The sequence below is a fragment of the Botrytis cinerea genome, chromosome 15 (genome assembly GCF_000143535.2).
Source record: "Botrytis cinerea B05.10 chromosome 15, complete sequence".
Classification (NCBI taxonomy): Eukaryota; Fungi; Ascomycota; class Leotiomycetes; order Helotiales; family Sclerotiniaceae; genus Botrytis; species Botrytis cinerea.
This window is the reverse complement of record NC_037324.1, coordinates 1,151,330-1,170,208: the sequence shown is the minus strand read 5'-3', so window position 1 is coordinate 1,170,208 and position 18,879 is coordinate 1,151,330. Positions and strand designations below refer to the sequence as shown.

Below are 18,879 nucleotides of genomic sequence, written 5' to 3'. Positions count from 1 at the left end.
AACCAGAAACAATTATGTTTCAGTGCCCAGATGCTACTTACTTGTCCGCAACCAACAGTCTCAGACAAAACCACTGTGAGACTTCGGGGTGGGGGGAGCAGAGGGCCAGCAGCCTTGACATATTATGATATTCAACAAGAAGAATCCAAGATCCATCCTGGAGTATATACGATATGCTATGTATGGATCGCCGGCACATTAGATACTCGCACGGCAGCCAATTGATCTTTGCGCAAGATTATAAATAGATAGATTGCAAAACAATAAGGGTTACCAGGTATTTCTTCGGCACTCAACTGCCTCGGAATCTCACCCTCCAGTCTTGGGAAGTCTGCCCAGCCCCATATCCAAACATCGCATCGCCCTTCTGAGCCTTCTCCAAACACGCAAATTTCGATCTTCCTCTTGGTATCGCAGTCGCAAGCAGATCAGATCCGTACCGCTGCGTAGCAAAAGAATCATCTCACACGCGGAAGCCCGGTCCGGACTTGGCAATGTCTTCAAATCTAGATGTGGTCGGCCAGCCAAGACGGAAATTGTTGGTAAATGACCGTGTGCTTATTAGTGTACAACAAACATTTGGATGTTGGCGATAGTCTTGTGAAGGAAACTTCAGTGCTGCTAATATTGATTTTCCCTCGGCGAACTCAAAAATCCGGATTTTGGAGCGGAGGAAGACGTGGTCAAGGTCGCATCTCAATAATTGGCAGCTAAAGCCAAGCTTGATTCAAACCGAAATTCCCGCTAGAAATTGGAAGTTCGGATTGGGTGTAAAGAGGAAAGGCGGAAGTCTTGGTAGCCTCGTAAGTGGCAGTGGGTGCACGTTACATTCATCGATTTGCGGGCAGGTCTCCGAGTTCTCTTCCGGTACTTGCAATGCAACAAACGCGTTACGACACGGTCATGTGTGACCATCCAAATGCTTCTCTCGCTTTCATTCAGCCTTGTGTTTAGTTTTCAAATCATTCGTGTACGAGGCGTCAAGGATAATCGTCTTGGCCAGACTTTGTGGAGATGCGCACAACATACTTCATCGTCACCAGAGTCACCAGAGTCACCATCGTCACCAGGTATCACTTCACTCCGGTAGCCGACATTGAAACAAGAAGTTGTTGAGCTGGCACTACTTAAAGTTGGAGCACCTGCAACTTTCCAGTCCTCATCGAAGCCGAGTGAGAAGAACTCCAAGGAGGTCAAATGTGAGTTTGTTATTCAAAGTCTCCAAAAAAAAAAAGAAAAAATAGAGAAAGACGCATGGAATCCCCATCAACTCCCAGGCAAAATCCCGAATTTCCCATTCCGGGGACTCCGAAACTCGGTGTGGAGTTTGGGGAATACAGTAGATAAATCTCCTGTACACAACGAAGTCATCCATTTTCGGAAACGGAAAGGATATTCTTCCGGTTGCACTTGGTTGAGGATTCGGTTGGGGGAAAGCAAGGTGATGATTGTTCGGAACTTACACGACCTTTCGAATGTGGAAGTCCTAGGCACATTTTTCTATTCCCATGATACATTATGTAGGTACCTGTACAAAGTGTCGTGTGCTTCAATATTTCATGACTTGACGAGTATTGTTGAGACCACCAGAATATCTTGGGGTGCACAAAGTATAAGTATGCTTTTGATACTCGGGTCCGTCTTTCACTTCATTGTCATATCAGATTTAACATGCACATGGCCGAGCTTGTCGAAAATTCAAAGGTATAAAGTGAAGATGTATTGAGACTTGCAAGCTCTCTACATCCCAAAAAAATTTCATAGATTCAGAAATATACACAGTAATATATTTAAGTAGGAGTCTACCAGTCTCTCGAACCTTCAAATTGAGACTAGATACTGTAACCATGATACAGATCTCCTCTGAGTATACTAGTCAAGTCAAACACATACATTCTCTCCAGTTGTCCGAAAACACCATCCCAAGATATCAGACGAGAAAATGTGATTCTTCACAATTACCCCAATTTCACCGAAACACCAGTGTCAAATCTCGAGACATCATCTAGTGTCTACATGATCATCTCTCCTCCTCTCCCAGCCCTTCAAAGCACCTATAATAAGTTACATTCTCGTACTCTCTCTCTCTCTCCTCTTACATATATATCCCACCTATCCTAAAATCTCCCCCTACAATCCCACATCATCTATTCCAATTGTAATGAAAACAAATAAACAAATCTCCCCGCAAACACTAATAAATATATCAATATAACAAATAAATTCAATTTTTTTGATATATTAATATCAATATCAATCTCAAATATCCATCTCGACATTTCATTCAGGGTTATATCTACAATTCAAGCAAATCTAATCTGATCCAGTCACTCGGATTTATAGACTGAGTTGAAAAGAGGATTCTCGAGAAAGAGAATGGAAGTGAAAAAGGAAAAGGAAAAGGGCGTCATTTTCATCTATCATCATTATTATTAGTCTTCTATCGAGGGGTTCACCGGTGAGTTTCTCAGTGAGTGAGAGTTTTATATATGATGTGTATACACACACACACACACATATATATATATACACTCAAAGACAAAAGTGTATGTACAATATTCTTTCCTTACTACGTCATATTACAATTCACATCGAATTAGAAATGAAGAGGAAGAGGACTAAAGGATGGATGAATGAATAGTAGAAAGATAGATGAGCATAGAGAAAGAAATAGGAGTTTGAGATTACTTCCCTCCTCAAAGTGATATCACATATTTCACAACACTAGCATCTAGCTTTCAATTCGAAATATGTTTTCTCTAATGCATATTCTTGATATTCTAGTCCTTCAAATTATACCTATATGTACATATATAATTTATCTATACACAACACGAATCTACATACAATCTAAATGACAGCGACTAGGTAGTGCTAGTGCATAAACACAAAATCTGTATTCCAACCCCTCCCTTTCTCTCCCTTTCTCTCCCTTTCCCTCCTTTCCTCCAATACATAAGAAGAGAGGAAGGGGTTTAGATACACCGTAAAAACTCAGCATCCTATACTCCACATCCATGACTATATTACTACTTCTTCTCCATGACTCTCGATTAGTCACCGCTCGTTGATTTCTGCATTCTCGGGGTCTTCTGCGTAGACTTCCTGGTTCGATGCATCGTTGGAAAGAGATCCCTTACTGAGCATGCCGATGAGGATCTAAAGGTGACGAGGAATTGTGTTGTAGACTGCAAAATATTTCTTCTGCGTGAGAAACTCGCTGGGGTGGATGGAGGATAGATGATTTATCCCCTAGACTTGAAAACATGGCATCTTACCCATCTAAACAACGAAGGGTATGGTGGATAATGGCATGCGTATCGCGTTATGAACTTGACAGGTAGAAGCTGCCAGACGCGGCTTCTAGCATCATCTTAAAAGCAACTCGAAACATCAACTATCCATCCTCACTCATCTTCTGGACCGAAGCCAAACCAAATTTCATCCTTAGGAATGCTTCCCTTCTCCAATTCCTCGACATTCACTTCACACAATTGTTGGTTCTCCTCCAGAATCTTCATTTTCATAACTTCGTCAACCCGGTCTATAAATTGCATAGCCATGCCCGCTTCTCCATGCCACATCATATGACAATGAAAAGCCCAGACGCCTGGATTATCCGCCACGAAGCGAAGAGCTAACCATCCAAATCCTTCCACAGATGCCACATCTCTCCTGATTAAATTATCTAGAGCATGTTCATGGCCTGGTAATGTGCCACGACCCTCTGGTTGAAGATTTAGAGCGTGATACCCGGGAAAGTCACCGTGTCCTTGGCCCAGAACCCAGACTTTATGACCGTGTAAATGCATGGGATGGTTTCCTTCGTCGAAGTTTCGGATAATTATATCAACGACTTTGACTCCGGAGTGTTGGATTAAATAATCATTTTCTTGGTTGTAGGATACAGAGTTCACGCCGTTAACTCGGGCCATGGATGTGAATGATTCGTTATTGGTTGAGAAACCATCGATCGTGCGATGGAGTGTCGGGTGTTGAACTTGAGGACGGAAAGTAGAGCTATTGAAGTAGCCTCGCTGGAGACGCCAATAATGTCTTTCAAGATTCGCGCGGATGAAATAGCTATGATCTGCTATCTGCGGGGCAGGTTCAAAGGAGGTGGGTATGAACTTGGTGGTGTTCATATCTTGGCACCATGTTTCAATTGGCTTCTTCCAATCTTGTGAAGTTGGTTTAGAAATCATGGTTTGAGGTGTGCCTTTTTTGGAGACATAACGGATGACAGCTCGAACCTCATCAGCTCCGTGGGCTGGTAAGCTAGGTTCTTTCCAGCAATGAGTTACCATCCTTGCTCTGAGCCAAAATGCATCAGTCGAGTTGTGATTCGTATTAACAATCATACTGTAGCGTTGTGCAGGACTGATCATCATGCGGGTCTCATACGATGGCATGATGTCTGTTCCATCAACTTCAGTAATGGCAAACTCGTGCTCGTCCAAGCCGACTTGAAACCAAGCGAATGCACCAGTATTGATAAATCTTAATCGATGATTTTCATTTGCGGCCAAATCGAACGAAGGGAGAATCGCTGTCGAGTTGTCACATGTTCGATGTGGTAGAACGGAACAGTCTACACTGTTAAGTCCATTGATCAGTGCTCCATCAGGAATCGGTGAGGCTTCACTATTAGGCTCAAGGTTTTTCATTGTGAGTCCACTACTCAATTCATGATAATAATCTTGGAGCATTATTACTCGATCCGTAGAATATGAGATTGGCTGTAAAGTCTTCTCTTTCTTAGAATGGATAATCAACGGCCCGTATAGCCCGTCAGAAATCTGTACAGCTTGATGTCCATGGTAGTAGTAGGTGCCAGATTGACCCGTGACGTTGAACTTATATCGAAATTTATGGCCTGGTGCAATGGGACATTGTGTTATGCCTGCAGTACCATCCATATGGTTCGTTCCATTTTGAAAGATGCCATGGAAATGTATAGATGTAGCGTTGATGGCTTGATTATCGACATCGATAACTATAACATCTCCCTCATTACATTCGATCATTGGACCAGGAAATTGCGAATTAATAGTAATCATTGGTCTGAAAACACCGTCTGGATTGGCCTCGATATCTTTGATGGTCCAGTGATATGTACGAACTTTTGGAGAGGCATCAAAATCCCAATTTGGATTCAATTCGTAGTCACTTGCTGACCTACGAAAGCCGCTGGATGTTGGATCTGGATAGTCAACCACTGTATTATTTTTTGAGGTGATATACGATGCAATTTTCCACATTGTGAGGATAGTCGCTATCGCTGTCGCAAATGATATAAATATCACCCAAGGAGTTCTTAGATGCCATTTTGTTTCGAACTCAGGCTCTAGTGATAGGTCACCCTTCTGCTTTCCGCTCGACAACAATCCATCTTGATCTCCATAATCATCATCTCTCTCTTGCATTTCAACACCATCCAACGTCTTGCTTGACCCCGAAGATCTGTTGGGCGATACGCTCTTTCTCTTATTCGACAACAGTCTCATTTTTTGGTGTCCATGTTCATATTCTCCTCCCCTAACTTCCCGCATTTCAACATCATCTAGACTTTCGTTGGATCCTGAGGACCGCTCACTGGCAAAAACAGACATGGCTGGATCTTTAGACAGATTCTCATCAACCTTGTTCGTGATGTTGCTGAGATGCTGCAAATTTGTCAAATACCACAAGCCTTGAAATTTCCTAACCTCAAGACAATGACGTTTCCCTCTTCAACTGAGCGAACTAAAGTATCGTTGATGTGGCCAAGCTGATCAACGCGATGGCATCTTTCTTGTCGGCGGAACGGCACAGAAATGACCAGATTGTCTATGACGAGAAACGGCTCAAGTGTAGGAAGCCAATGTCGTCAATATCCAAAGTAGAATAAAAAGCCGACATCAGAGCCGGACTAGATTAGTGCATTGAGCTCTCGAAGTAAGCAGTTCAGTCCAATTCGGATTGGCCATAAAGCAGATGCACATGTCTCGGGATCGGAGGGAAGATCATTCGCGTTCGCACGTTTTAGATGGTGATTAGTGCAATCAATTACTCGTAGATTGCGGAACAACCAAATAAGTAAGATGATAATCCGTTGAACCAATTGCCAACAAATTGTTAGAGGGGCATCTTGACATCTAGATTCCGTTCACCCCTCTCTGCCATCCGTCGTGTTCGCCAATAGGACGATACGTTTTCCCCACGGGACTGCGAGATAAGCATTCGTTAGGTTCATGCCAGGGTTGAGAGGGAATCTAGCTAGGCCGAGATAGGCATTTGAGCTAATCAACTAAGTACTCTCCGAAGCACCTACCATTCTAGCCACATGAACGAACGTTAGTCTAACCACGAAATACTTAGCAGATGCTGTCTAGATGCAAGGGAATAATATTGCCCGCCGGACTTGTGCTGCTCACCAGGGGGAAGAAAGTTTGGGAAAACTCTTCATTCTCACCAGCTTTTCAATGCAAGTTGGCCAGTATCAGACAAGATACAAGCGCATGGGGCGAATGACGCCGGGTGCCAAGGAGCTCACAAAACATGACGACGAGTGTCTGTCTGTACTCTACTATCTACTACACGATGACTGTCCAGTTGCTCATGGGTACATCGTGTGTGGTTTTTATTATCAATTGAAGATTGATGGTTGGCTGCTTTCCTGCCCCCCAAGAAACCTTGAATTGGCAAGGGTACTTTCGGTACTACTATCGACTGGCAATTTGCAGCAGATACTCCGCATGATGCATAACAACTGTACAAGTGCGAAGGGACGAAACTATTTCCCCTCCCCGCTCTTCCAGGAGATCGCGGCACAATGCCATCCTTGTCACCCTACAAACTGCAGTATTTGCGTGCTCGTGCATGTATTCTATGGCCAGGAATGAAAGTACTGGGTAAATCGGATATGCTCAATTCTTGATAAGGCAGGTCAAAAAGATGCTTCAATATATGGCTTCCGTCCAATATCATCCCAACTTACCAACATCTGTAATCTTACAGGTTGACAGATTTCTAACGGGATGTCAAGCTGCCACTCTTTCTACACCGCAGATGTGGCATTACTGCCATTCCTCTTTCCTTTACCGTTTGTCCGAGGTTGTGGATTCACTAGTTACGATCTACCAGGATGCTGGTTATATACATAGTGTTGGTTATTCCCAGCATCTTGGATATGGTAATTAGTTTGAAAACTTCGATAGTTCCATTGAGTGACGTTTAGATATTTCAAGGGAGGTTGAACCTGGATCTAGTGCTTTAAGCGGCCAGCTTTCAACCATAAAAGGATCTTTCCCAGCTCTCAAGGATTCCTCAGCTCCCAAGCACAAGAGATCTCTCCATTCCCTTTGCCGATTCCTTCTTATCAGACTCACAAACTTTCAAAGTTACCAACATGCGATTCAGTGAAACCCTCCTGGTCGCTGGCCTGCTCGTAGGAATCTCAGCTGCGCTCCCCCAGGGAGCTGGAGAACTTGCCAATACCATTGCTGCTGGACAAAGTTCTCACCCAACATTCTTCGATCATGAGACTATCTCTCCGAGAGATGAAGAACTTACCGACACCTTTCCTGATGGACACATTTCTCACGTGCAAGCCTTCGGTCATAAGGCTGTTCTCCACACTCAAAACTATGCAAAGCACAGGAGTCCTACCAGTTGCGTCAAGGGAAAGGTTTTCGATCGAATTGTCAACATCTGGTTTGAGAATACTGATTTCGAGAATGCCCTTGCAGACCGTAAGTTGCCCTTTCCAAGAAGAGAAATAAATACACGTGTACTGATTTCTATGCAGCCAACTTCAAACATTTCAAAGAGATGGGTATTTTATTGACAAAATATATCGCGGTAACTCATCCAAGTGAACCAAATTACCTCGCATCCTCTGCAGGGTGAGTTTGAATTCTATACCAGATTATCCGGTCACAATAACTTACGTTTATGTAGTGATTATTTCGGTCTCGATGGTGATCCATTTACTACTGTTCCTGCCAACGTTTCCTCTGTAGTTGATCTCCTCGAAGACAAGGGAATCACTTGGGGTTTGTACCAGGAAGATATGCCATACACTGGTTTCCAAGGTATGGAGTGGCGTAACGAACTCACCGGTGCCGATGCATATGTTCGCAAGCACAAGTAAGTTTGATCACTCATCAAAACATTCGGACGCACTGACACTCATCCAGCCCTGAAATCCTCTTCAACAATGTCGTTGATAAGCCCGAGCGTCTTCAATTGATCAAGAATGAGACCTTGTTCCACCAAGATCTCGCTGCAAACACATTACCCCAATGGATCTTCTTCACCCCCAACATGACCTCTGACGCCCACGATAGCTCCATCGAGGTCGCAGGCAAGTATCTCTACAACCTCCTTAACCCCCTCCTTACCAACCCTCACTTCATGAACAACACTCTCGTCGTCATCACCTTCGATGAGAACGAGGTCTACGCCCGTCAAAACCGTGTTCTCACTATTCTCCTCGGTGACGTCGTTCCAGAGGAGCTCCGCAACACCACCGACGACACTTACTACAACCATTACTCTAAAATCTCCACCATCGAAGCCAACTGGGGACTCCACACCCTTGGTCGCTTTGACGTCGGCGCTAATGTCTTCAAGTTCATTGCCGAGAAGACCGGCGACAAGATCCGTAGCTGGGCTGATGGTGTCCTTGAGACCCGCTTCTTCAACCACAGTTACCCTGGTTTCCTTGCCGCGACCGTTGGATGGGCACCCCAGCCTGTTCCAAACACTAAGTTGGTGGTCAATGAGCGAACCGTCTTGCCTGCCATCAAGGAGTACTGGGGAGGAAAGGATATGAATTCCAAGTATCAAGGTCAATTGGAGATCCCTGATGGATACAATTACTAAACTAGCGCATCGAGGGGCTGGTAGTGTGACGTAAGGGCGAAGGATTTACTACTAGTAGAACTACTTTGCTGTATCATCTTGAACCTTCCCAATCACACATTTGATTTTTTGTTAATTGATTTTGCGAGTCTTCTGGTGCTACATAGGGGGAAAAGGATTGGAGTAAACTTTGATTTTGAAACCCTATTCGTGGTACATAAGGAGGATAAAAGTTATTACAACTCGTTTGTTTTGTTATTATTGATATTTTCACGGGGGCGTATGGAGAACGGTGTATAGGCCAGGCTGGGTATTAATGTATAATAGTCGATCTGGGATGTGGGTGAAGAGTAAGAGGTTCCTTGGGTTTTGAGGATTTCTTTGATTCGGCCACTGGATTGGTACCAAAAAAATGAGGAAAAATAGATGAAGAAAACCCCAAAATTTTGTGTCTATCTATTGGTGCTTTGGTGATGTTACGTGATCTTGGTGTACTTTGAGTGTTTTCTGGGAAACTTGGAATTATAGTCTCTTGTCCTTGTGCAATTAAAGGAAAGAAATTCCGACAGATGATTAAGGTGATCTTCACTTGAAGCTTGCCAAGAGTTGACGATGGATTCCACTAGGACAGATTACTGGCTGCCTGTCTATCAACTTCTTTTGTCCAATGTGCGCTTCTGTCTTTTCAAAATCACAAATTGTACGGTTGAGTTCTCACATCATGTAAATCATAGTGTAGCAAATTCATGATATCCTGCGCCAAAAAATGTCTTTAATAGGGTATATCTCCTGTTTTATCCCAGTGTCCGATATTATCAAATTCCCAACCTCTTCTTTCTCTACGCTGCTGCTGGTTTAGCAACACTATATGCAGTGAAGAAATCCGGATCATTTGCTGCTTCTTCCTTGACCTGTAATGTGTTTAGTTAGAAATGTATTCCCCCAATGTGTAGGCTGGGAATGTGGACGCCGGAACATGTTCTTCAAGTCCGTTTACCCCCCCAAATAACATTAATAAGGAAGAACTTACAATATCCAGACCTCCAACAAGTTCACCATCCATCCATAATTGTGGGAAAGTAGGCCAATCCGCAAATTCCTTAAGACCCTGCCTTACCTCATCATCGGCCAAAATATTAAAGAATCCATATTTCACCGACTTCTCTCTTAGTAAAGCGACGAGTTGACGGGAAAATCCGCATTGGGGTGCTGAAGGTGTTCCTTTCATGAATAACATCACAGGAGCCGCCTTAACAAGGTTAGATAAACGAGCGTGAAGATCTTCTTTAGACATTGGTTCTTCGGATTCGGTAGAAGTGGTAGGTGCGGTTGTTGATGGTGCGGTAGAGGCATGGCTTATACTGGGGACGGGCTTGGCTGATGTACCATTTGTGGAGGAGGAGGGAGAGTTGGCGTGTTTTTCAATGGCGTTGCGGACTTTGGTGGCGTCGCTGCCGGAGACGGTCTCGAGGACAACATTGTTGCGGGTGAGGACGAGGTAGGGAACCGCGGTTACGTCAAAGGCATCGGAGACGGAAATAACTTCTTCGGCATTCATGGAAACCCATGACGTGGTTGGAGGTGTAGTTGGGGGGTAGGAGAGGGCGAGGGTACGGAGGACGGTTGTCCTAGTGATGGGATTAGTATGGTTGTCTGATGATGTGGGCAACTGGGGGAAACTGGAGCGGAGCTAAAGTAGCAGAGAGGGGTTGATGACGATGAATATGGCGAGTCTTACATTTGCGCGCATGGTGCCGCCCATGGTGCCTAGTGTTTGTCGCATTAGCCAAGGTTTGGGGAGGGCGGATGAGGGGGCGGTGGATGAGGAGACGTACGTGAAAGTTGATGATCTGCAGAGTTGAGGATGGCAGAGATTCAGTGTGCTTCTGCCATTCTTCCTCTGTTGTAATATCGATAAGAGTTGACATCTTGATACTTTTCTCTGTTTGTAGTGGGGTGGATGTTGCTGGTGGGGGGTTGTTTCGCAGCTTTGTTCAGAAAATTGAGGGGTGTATAGAGTGGCTCTTGTATGGGTTACGGAGAGGGGGCAGGTGCTGAAACGTTATTCGAATCAATAGTGAATAGATGGAGATTTAGTTAAAATAGTGCTGGTTGATGGGAGAGTGAAGTTGCGAGGCCGGAGATATATTTTCTAATCGCTATCAAGATGGCTAGTCTCATCGCGTCATCCCAAGCGACAATTTTCTCAATCGCTCCATAGGAAAGGAACGATTACAAAAATGATTAATAATCCAACATAATTGGTTTGTTATGAGAACTGCTGTGTGGTCATGATATCTTTCTTCGTTGTGATTGTTCATGGAGTGCATAATCGAAATTAATTCTAGCAGCAACATAGAAAAGACGAGATCTAGCATAAGAGTCTTCTGCAAGCCGAATTTGTGTGTTGTGCTCCAAATGAGCTCCATCGGTGGTAGTACCCGGTGAACTTGGTTATTCCCACGATTGATGCCAACATTGTTAGTCACTACTACACAGAGTTCTTTAGTCTTGATACTACTTTATGCTGATCTTGGGTTCGAGATTTTCAACCATCCACAATCAGATTTGAGCTAATATGGAGGATACGCCGTCCATTTCCAGGCACTATAAACCCCATTTCCATGATTTGGATGCCTTGAAACACATTCCTTGATTCTATAACTCAAGTTTACTGTAATATACGTACTCGAAGCTAGCTCTGAGATCGTCCCTCTAAATCCTTGTTGCCATATTGATGATGAGGATATATTTCGCGCCAAAGAGTCAATGATTTTCTCTTAGGCTATTCCGAGTTCCAACTTCATGTGTCGTCTCCCGAACCTTTTGGATTGATGCGACTGTGACCCCCCTCTCATTCTCTTTTTATTGTCCATCCCTCCCTTGACTTCTGATAGCATTTCTGTACCTGAGACTAACTCACTCTTTCTCTTTCATGCACCGATAAAATCAGCGGACCTTTCCTTTCTCGAATGCTCAAGTTTCCGGTGAATAGTCCCAGTTCGAGGCTTAGCGATTCCCAGACCAATCCATTTCAAATCCACATGTCTGGAAATATCAAAATTGATACTATTTTCGATATTTTAAGTGGCCTCGCCTCAACTTGTCGTTATTGTGTGAGTGTCAGTGACATACTGGTTCCAGCTCACCGTACATTGCAGAGACAAGGCATCGGTCGTATATTGTGATCCTCATGGAAAAGAACCCACCTGTCACGACGTTGAATGTCCAATGGAGCCACAAGAGCTACCTTACGCACCCCAGGGAAAAGAAATCAGAAGGTCAACAAGCACAAGATTGACTCTCTATAACGAATGAGTATACATTCGCTTGAATGCCTTCAGTGGACAGGAAAGTCGAAGATGTAAAAGAACATTTCCTAGCACATAACACTGCTAACAATCATCGTGGTATAAACATGAACTTCCCATGTTGAACGACTGCATAAATCTCAAGGTCTTGAAAAATAGAGAGGCGCCAGCTTTTGACAAACGTGGCTCTGCACATGAAATGGGTATCACCAAAACCGTGGCCCACTTTGACATCGTCACCCACCAACACAACAAAAGCCAAAAATTAAAAACATACAACAGTAAGGATTCGCTGATGGTCACCCACTCAACTACTAATTTACCGATTTGAGTCTTGAGTATGGCAGAGCGGACGGGATGCCCTAGTTTTCTCAATCTATGGTCGTATGTGAGAGATTGAGAGGGAATTTGGTTTATATACCAAGGCCCAGAAGTCTCCAGGGTGCCCTTATGAAAGCGGCTTGTGAGCCTCAGGTTCTTGGTTGATCTTCGAGAAAAGAAAGCACTCTCTGAACACTCGATAGTCGATGGTATTTTCACTGCAATGATAATCGTAAAGCAGGACGTCAGCAACATACTACACGGCCCTTCTTTGATTCTTGAGTTATTGATACTTCATGTGCGAGTGGCCCATAGTGCTAAACTAGGACCACCCCAGGATGATCGATATTAAACTAGACATTCAACGGATAGCGCAAAACGACATGGGTTTTCAGCGATTGCAAAATTAATGTTCTGCTTCCCCAGGTCACTGGTGCTCCACTACATACCTACCTGCGCATACACAGCAAGGCGGGCATATTGGAGGACGGATACCACAATACTTTGCACATGGAGGCCACGCAGCAATCGTGCTGTATAGACAGATAAAGGGGGAGAACGCGACGCTGCTGGTAACCTGGCAGCTGGGGTGACATCTTGAAGCCAAGTCGGATATGTGACGGATACAAGGGATGGCCAAAGTGGCTGAGAATGCTACGAAACGACGCTGCTTTTGTTGAGCCAGGGTATGTATCAAGGATTCTTCTGCAGTATCAATCTAGGTCACAAGATGGGACGGTGGAAACGAAGTAAAACTAGCACCAACGATAATGTAATGGAGCCTTTGAGAAGGTGGTGACGATCGGGGGAAAGGTGGCTGAGGAAGCGTATTAAGCGTATTAAGCATGTACAAGGACCACGGACGCCCTATAAGGATTAGACTGGGGATCCAGAAGCAGGGGAGGCTGAACGATCGCTGTATGTGGTATGGAATAGCAAATCTCTTTCAGAAGTTGCATGGAACTATGGCCGTGTTCCGGGTTGGCGCATCAGATGGTGACTGGATTGTACCAAAGAAAAGGGCCATCGTCGCTGAGCCATGTTGATGAGGTGTTTGATCTGCGCCTTCTGTCTATTTGCATGCTGCATACTGAACCGGTCAAGCCAATCGAAAAGGAAGCACTTGCATGACTTCAAACTGCGAAATGATTCCCCTCCTGTGTGGTGCAAATGTAAGGTACTGGCTGTACTTTGGCGACTTGCACCTATAAATCGTATACCCACCCGAGCCATCCTTCTTTGAATGAGACCGTTGACTCGACCTAATTCTTCATTTTTCGATCCAAAACCACCGGGGCACATCAAAAGCCTCAAAGCTTAGCCAGACAAGAGAAGAAAAAGAGAGAAAAGAGACCCGTATCGACATCCACTTCGAAATAAATAAATCCCCAATACCTTGGCGCAATTAATAGGTTAGTTAGTATTAATGTTCTATTTCGAAAGATTTTGTCACTCGGTCGGTCCTAGGCATTTATTATATTTATGTAGCGAGTGCAGCCCAATTGGCTCCCTTCTTGGCAGTGTCTCGAACGAACATCCTTCCTCCGTTCTACCGATTTTTAGCTCTTATTGATGAATCCAATCTAATCTAACTTTGAAGTTTGGCCTCTCTTCCTTCTCAACGTCAACCTTTTCACTCGCAACGTTTACTTGTATCTGTTTTTATCAATCAATCGCATCAATCAACTCTCTCCGTAAGTTTGCGCATTCTTTCCCGACACAGCTTCACCGTCTACGAATCGAATACTGACCAGAGACTCTGTCCTCCTCGTGGTAGATTAACACCATGTCGAACCAAGGTTACTACAACAATCAACCCCAATATGGTGGCCAGCCTCAATATCCTCCCAACGTATGTTTCCGCCTCTATTGTCACCATCATATCGATCTCCTGCGATCTCTTGGATAGCCTTGGCACCTGGAATGGAAGATAAAGCTGACACTGGTGTGATACATAGGCTTATGGAGGACCACCACCACAACAAGGCTATTATCAACAAGGCCCTCCACCTGTGAGTACAACCGCATGTTCTCTATCCGATACACTGTTCTATATAATGCGATGGCTGTAATTTCTCGAAACCTCCGCGCTATCGCAATGCCGAGAGACCCCGAGATGGCTTCACCGTCGCATGATACGATACAATGTACCTCGTCTTTAAAAGGACCCTGAACTAATGACTATCTCTTTAGCAACAAATGCAATATGAACAACAACCTCCTCCAAAGAGTTCCGGTGGTGGAGGAGGATGTCTCGGTGCTTGTTTCGCAGCTCTCTGTTGTTGTTGCGTAATGGAAGAGGGATGTGAGCTCTGCGTTGAATGTATGTTGTTCCTTATACCCTTCCACGCTGACCTACCTCTCCACAATCGAATAACAATCCACTAACTCTTCCTCCACAGGTGCCGAATGTTGTTAGAGCAAGCCGCTGCCAAACCCACGCGATATCCGTTACTATTCATCCATACAAACGCCGTCTCGAAATTGCCTAATCCACTGGCGCCTCAACACATCTCCATCACCAGTATCGCGATTCAATCGAACAGATCGATGGCTTTATACTTGCCCATAATGTTTTCCCTTCCAGCAAGCCAGCAACGATACAACGCCTTCCAAAGTCCCAACTCGTTTTCCACAATCAAATCACCTTGTTAATAGATTCATATGATTGAAGTAACAAATTCGGCTTTCCCACGCATTTTTCCTTCCTCTCACATATCCAGTTTTTTTCATGTTCTTCCAGGTCTGCGTCTCTTCTCGAATGGATCACAGACTTTCTGCTTCCAGCTAGTTTTTAGGGTTGGTTGGTTGGTTAAGATAAGATAATGAATGACTTTTATTTAATAATCTATGCGTTATAGCCAGGTATCGTGTGATCTTTGAATGTATGTATGTGATTTACATTAGTATGGTTTCGTTTTCATGCTTTACTAGATATGGATAGTGCAATGTGAATGCCACGGTGGATGGCGAATACGTGGAATGATCTGAGACTTTTGAACTTCGCTTGTATAGGCATTCAATATTGCAGCAGCCAGCAATCCTCCTGAAGCTTTAATGGATTGTTAAACGAAGAATACATGAGCACTTTACCGAGAGACAAAGACAAATGAGTAGGTATGCATGTGCAATCTACAATCAAATTCACACCACGTTAGGCAGAACATCGAGGAAAGAATTTTCAATCCTTTTCTTATGTGTTATAGAGACAAAGACGACCGCTGCTTCGCTTTTTTTTACTTCATTGCTGCAGTTGTACTCAACAGCCTACAAAAATCATTCATGCCACCCTCATCTACAAAATCTCCCAAATTTTTATAATGTTGAATCAATTTCAACTACATCGCTACTATCCCTCCCAGAGACCTCAATCGCACCATATGCATTCGCGCTTCGCTTAAATTTATTCCAATCAATGCAGATACTTATTGGTCAAGTTCGACATAGTTCGCTGGGAAGAGACCAGAGTGTCCTTTGAAGTGACCGAACCACCAATCATCATCTGGGAATTCCTGTTGACTAGGTTAGTAACTATATTTGAATGCGAGGAATGAAGGGGGAGTGAAGGACGTGAGCATGTAAGCGAAACGTACCAAATCAGTAACAGTAGCACCTTCTGGGAAACTCAATTCATTATCCTCAGCGGCCTCATAATCGTATAGAGTAGTAGCCGTAGGACCAGCAGCGTGAGCAGGTGCGGCAGGTGCGGCAGCTGGAGCAGCTGGAGCAGGTGCACGTGCAGGTGGTTCTGGCTCATCGTGGTGGCTTGGGGCTGGTACTGGTGCTGGAGCAGACTCTTCTTCATCTTCTACAAGCTCTACATAGTTGCTTGGGAAGAGACCACTTTCGCCCTTCGAATTGGTACCCATCCACCAGTCATCATCGACCATTTCAATGTTGGTAACATATTCGCCTTCAACAAGTTCTAACTCATTGTCTTCCGCCTTCTCATAGTCGTATTGGATCAATGCGCGTTTACCGCTAGCAGCGGACGTTTCATTGACGGCAGGAGCGCTGTGTCCAAATGTTTCGGCTGCCACAGCTGCTGCTGCGCCACGAGCAGGGTCATATCCAGCGGGTTCCTCGGTGAGCTCTTCCTCATGGGGAACGTGTTCAATGGCCTGCTCAAGGGTTGGGTGGCCGTGAAGTTCCTCTGGAGCTTCCATTTCTTCAGGTTCTCTTCCACGTGCTACTGGCATAGCGATACGAACGGGAGATGACTCGCGTTCTGGTTCTTCTTCTGGTTCTGGTGTAGGACTGCGGGGAACTGGAGGAGGTGCAGGAATATTTGGCTTGCTATATTCCTCCTCCTCGGCCTCAACGGGTGGGGGACGAGTTGGGAGTCCAGGCATTGGAACTGCACCGGGCCTACTGCCAGCGTTGACAGGTGGAGGTGGTGGAGATTGGTCTCGATCTCCAGTAATTGATCGTGGCATTGCTGGTGCGCCCATTGGTGCCTGCCCTCCCTTGAATCGGTCCCGGATGGCATTGATGCCTCCAGCTGGAGAATCTGGCACTTCTTGCTCTACTTCTGCTTCACCGGTTTTCTGTTGGTCGATGCTGCCTGTAGCAGATTGTCCGGTGGGATTGGTAGCAACAGGAGCCCAAGATTTGCCAGTATATCCACTCTTCCATTGTCCTCCTCCACTTGGCTGGCTTGCGATAGGCGACGCTACGCTCTGGGGAGGAGCATCGCCAGCACCACTAAGCCCTCTTTCTCGAGCTTTCTTCTCTGCCCAGATTTGAGAAGGAGTTTTACCGCCTTCGTCAGCAAAGGTTCGACTGGCTGCACCGATTGGAGCAGATGCTGCCGGGGCTGCTGGCGACTGAATTCCGAAACTACCTGGAGTTGGGGCCTTCGTTCCGGCGAAGCTGCTCGCGGTGGAACCAAACCTATTCGCGACCTTTGGTTTTGGTAGAGTCGTGAGACGCTCTGATTGAGTGAAAGCCGCAGATCTATCTGCAAGAGACTTAGGTGGTTCATCACTGCCTGGGGCCGGTGAGCCAGTAGCGGCAGGTGAAACTGCTCTGGGACCATCGTCGGCAGGCTTTTGAGCTTTGGCTCGGATCGCTGCAATATCCACTTTGCCGACTGGTTCGTATGCTCCCTTAACTATCGTTGGTCGATCGTCACCACTGCTTTTAGCTTGAGCACGTAGTGCTGCAATGTCTACTTTCCCGATTGGTTGATAACCTCCTTTGACAACATCAGGAGCAGATCCACTGTCTGCTCCACTGTCATTGCTAGATCGTGAAGCGGTTGGCTGTTTGGTAAGCTCTGCCATATTAACTTTTGTGGGTTTATATGCGGGCTGGACCTTTTCAAGTTGTGTCCTGGTGATTTGTGGCGCATCTGCGCCCCATCCATCTCCGTCTACGTTGTCATTCTGACTTGTCCTTGATCTCGAACCTGCCAATGGATTGAAACCCGACACACCGCCCGACCGTGTAGGAGTGAACACTGGCTTAGAAGCTGTTGGGGGACGAGGACCAGAGGAAGGTGGTGGTGCTGAGCCCGAGGAATATTTCGCGCCCGATGCATCTGCTACTTTTTGAACAATACTTTCTGGTGCCAAGTCGGATTCTGATCGAGCAGTTATTTGAACATGGTAGCCCTAGATAAATCGATTAGCATGAATAGATGCGAAGTAATCAGATACATGAGTACAAACATGAAGAATCTTGGATACTGCTGCAAGGTGGCTTGTGAAATAGCCTTTGGTTCTTTCAGGAACACCTTCACCGCACTATAGGTTATGTTAGGACCTTCTGTTATTTTAACACTCTCTTTAATTGTATGACTGACCCATCCAATAAGTACGTATTTCGGAAGTGTGGTATTGGGATCTTTGACTTTAACAAATGCGAATTGAACTCGTCCTTCCGAGAAATCCTCGATTAAGTCGATGAGTTCTCCCTCTGGATTTCAAACCATTAGACAGTTTGCTTGGATTCATCAACAATAATGCAAACATACCTCCAGTGCTTTGTACCTTCAGCACACTCTCCTTTCCACCACTATCTTGTTGGAAAGCATTCACAAGAGGAGCTGATACTGAGAACAAAGCCCACTGTCCATAAGTCGGGCTGGACGCCGCAGCTCCGGAGGGTGCAGAAGAATTGACCACTCCGGAATATGATGATTTGATAGAAGGGCCATTCGTGGATGTGTTGAGAGTTGCCATATTGGCAATGTTTAGGGGTGGGGTTGAAGAAGAGGTGAATGGTTTGGGAAAAAATGAAAAGGAGGGAGAGGTTGAATGCTTGGAGGTGTAGAGTACTGTATTGGTTTGTGCTCGGCTTGTTCAAGCTGTCGTTATGTTATGTCATGTTTCAACAGTCAATCATGGCTGGAACGTGCTTGTATGTGTATTATATAAGCATCTATTTGACCGCCACC

The 18,879-nt window shown here is 45.1% G+C and overlaps 5 protein-coding genes across 5 annotated transcripts; 2 read left to right on the top strand and 3 right to left on the bottom strand.

The window, feature by feature from the left end:
• Positions 1-2,736: 2,736 nt before the first annotated feature.
• On the bottom strand, positions 2,737-6,224 carry Bclcc6. Its single transcript, XM_001558252.2, has one exon. It carries the CDS (start codon positions 5,610-5,612, stop codon positions 3,408-3,410), a length of 2,205 nt encoding a protein of 734 aa, XP_001558302.1. The 5' UTR covers positions 5,613-6,224; the 3' UTR covers positions 2,737-3,407.
• A 726-nt stretch (positions 6,225-6,950) lies between these two features.
• On the top strand, positions 6,951-9,288 carry BCIN_15g03320 (hypothetical protein). Its single transcript, XM_001558251.2, has 4 exons — positions 6,951-7,733; positions 7,790-7,886; positions 7,942-8,130; positions 8,181-9,288. Exons 1-4 carry the CDS (start codon positions 7,391-7,393, stop codon positions 8,866-8,868), a joined length of 1,317 nt encoding a protein of 438 aa, XP_001558301.1. The 5' UTR covers positions 6,951-7,390; the 3' UTR covers positions 8,869-9,288.
• Positions 9,289-9,569: 281 nt separating this feature from the next.
• Bcgrx3 lies at positions 9,570-11,219 on the bottom strand. Its single transcript, XM_001558250.2, has 4 exons — positions 10,683-11,219; positions 10,586-10,614; positions 9,878-10,475; positions 9,570-9,758 (listed from the first exon to the last, which is right to left on the bottom strand). The coding sequence occupies exons 1-4, from the start codon at positions 10,773-10,775 to the stop codon at positions 9,687-9,689; spliced, it is 792 nt and encodes a 263-aa protein (XP_001558300.1). The 5' UTR covers positions 10,776-11,219; the 3' UTR covers positions 9,570-9,686.
• A 2,184-nt stretch (positions 11,220-13,403) lies between these two features.
• BCIN_15g03300 (hypothetical protein) lies at positions 13,404-15,526 on the top strand. The gene is made up of 6 exons (XM_024697548.1): positions 13,404-13,891; positions 14,080-14,173; positions 14,257-14,331; positions 14,438-14,491; positions 14,673-14,802; positions 14,882-15,526. The coding sequence occupies exons 3-6, from the start codon at positions 14,266-14,268 to the stop codon at positions 14,896-14,898; spliced, it is 267 nt and encodes an 88-aa protein (XP_024553364.1). The 5' UTR covers positions 13,404-13,891; positions 14,080-14,173; positions 14,257-14,265; the 3' UTR covers positions 14,899-15,526.
• Positions 15,527-15,605: 79 nt separating this feature from the next.
• On the bottom strand, positions 15,606-18,864 carry Bcabp1. The gene is made up of 5 exons (XM_001558247.2): positions 18,457-18,864; positions 18,286-18,398; positions 18,152-18,226; positions 16,073-18,094; positions 15,606-15,991 (listed from the first exon to the last, which is right to left on the bottom strand). Exons 1-5 carry the CDS (start codon positions 18,662-18,664, stop codon positions 15,905-15,907), a joined length of 2,505 nt encoding a protein of 834 aa, XP_001558297.1. The 5' UTR covers positions 18,665-18,864; the 3' UTR covers positions 15,606-15,904.
• Between the last annotated feature and the right edge of the window lie 15 nt (positions 18,865-18,879).

Bases quoted from the DNA above. Each gene is read 5' to 3' on its own strand.
- Bcgrx3 (XM_001558250.2), bottom strand. From the start codon at position 10,775: ATGTCAACTCTTATCGATATTACAACAGAGGAAGAATGGCAGAAGCAC. The intron at 10,476-10,585 runs GTAAGACTCGCC...TCCCATCACTAG, and splicing joins GCGGCACCATGCGCGCAAAT to GACAACCGTCCTCCGTACCC. The intron at 9,759-9,877 runs GTAAGTTCTTCC...AACACATTACAG, and splicing joins TTGTTGGAGGTCTGGATATT to GTCAAGGAAGAAGCAGCAAA.
- BCIN_15g03320 (XM_001558251.2), top strand. From the start codon at position 7,391: ATGCGATTCAGTGAAACCCTCCTGGTCGCTGGCCTGCTCGTAGGAATC. The intron at 7,887-7,941 runs GTGAGTTTGAAT...ACGTTTATGTAG, and splicing joins TACCTCGCATCCTCTGCAGG to TGATTATTTCGGTCTCGATG. The intron at 8,131-8,180 runs GTAAGTTTGATC...ACACTCATCCAG, and splicing joins GCATATGTTCGCAAGCACAA to CCCTGAAATCCTCTTCAACA.
- Bclcc6 (XM_001558252.2), bottom strand. From the start codon at position 5,612: ATGTCTGTTTTTGCCAGTGAGCGGTCCTCAGGATCCAACGAAAGTCTA.
- Bcabp1 (XM_001558247.2), bottom strand. From the start codon at position 18,664: ATGGCAACTCTCAACACATCCACGAATGGCCCTTCTATCAAATCATCA. The intron at 18,399-18,456 runs GTATGTTTGCAT...TTTGAAATCCAG, and splicing joins GAAGGTACAAAGCACTGGAG to AGGGAGAACTCATCGACTTA. The intron at 18,095-18,151 runs GTTTGTACTCAT...CGATTTATCTAG, and splicing joins CAGTATCCAAGATTCTTCAT to GGCTACCATGTTCAAATAAC.
- BCIN_15g03300 (XM_024697548.1), top strand. From the start codon at position 14,266: ATGTCGAACCAAGGTTACTACAACAATCAACCCCAATATGGTGGCCAG. The intron at 14,332-14,437 runs GTATGTTTCCGC...TGTGATACATAG, and splicing joins AGCCTCAATATCCTCCCAAC to GCTTATGGAGGACCACCACC. The intron at 14,492-14,672 runs GTGAGTACAACC...CTATCTCTTTAG, and splicing joins ATCAACAAGGCCCTCCACCT to CAACAAATGCAATATGAACA.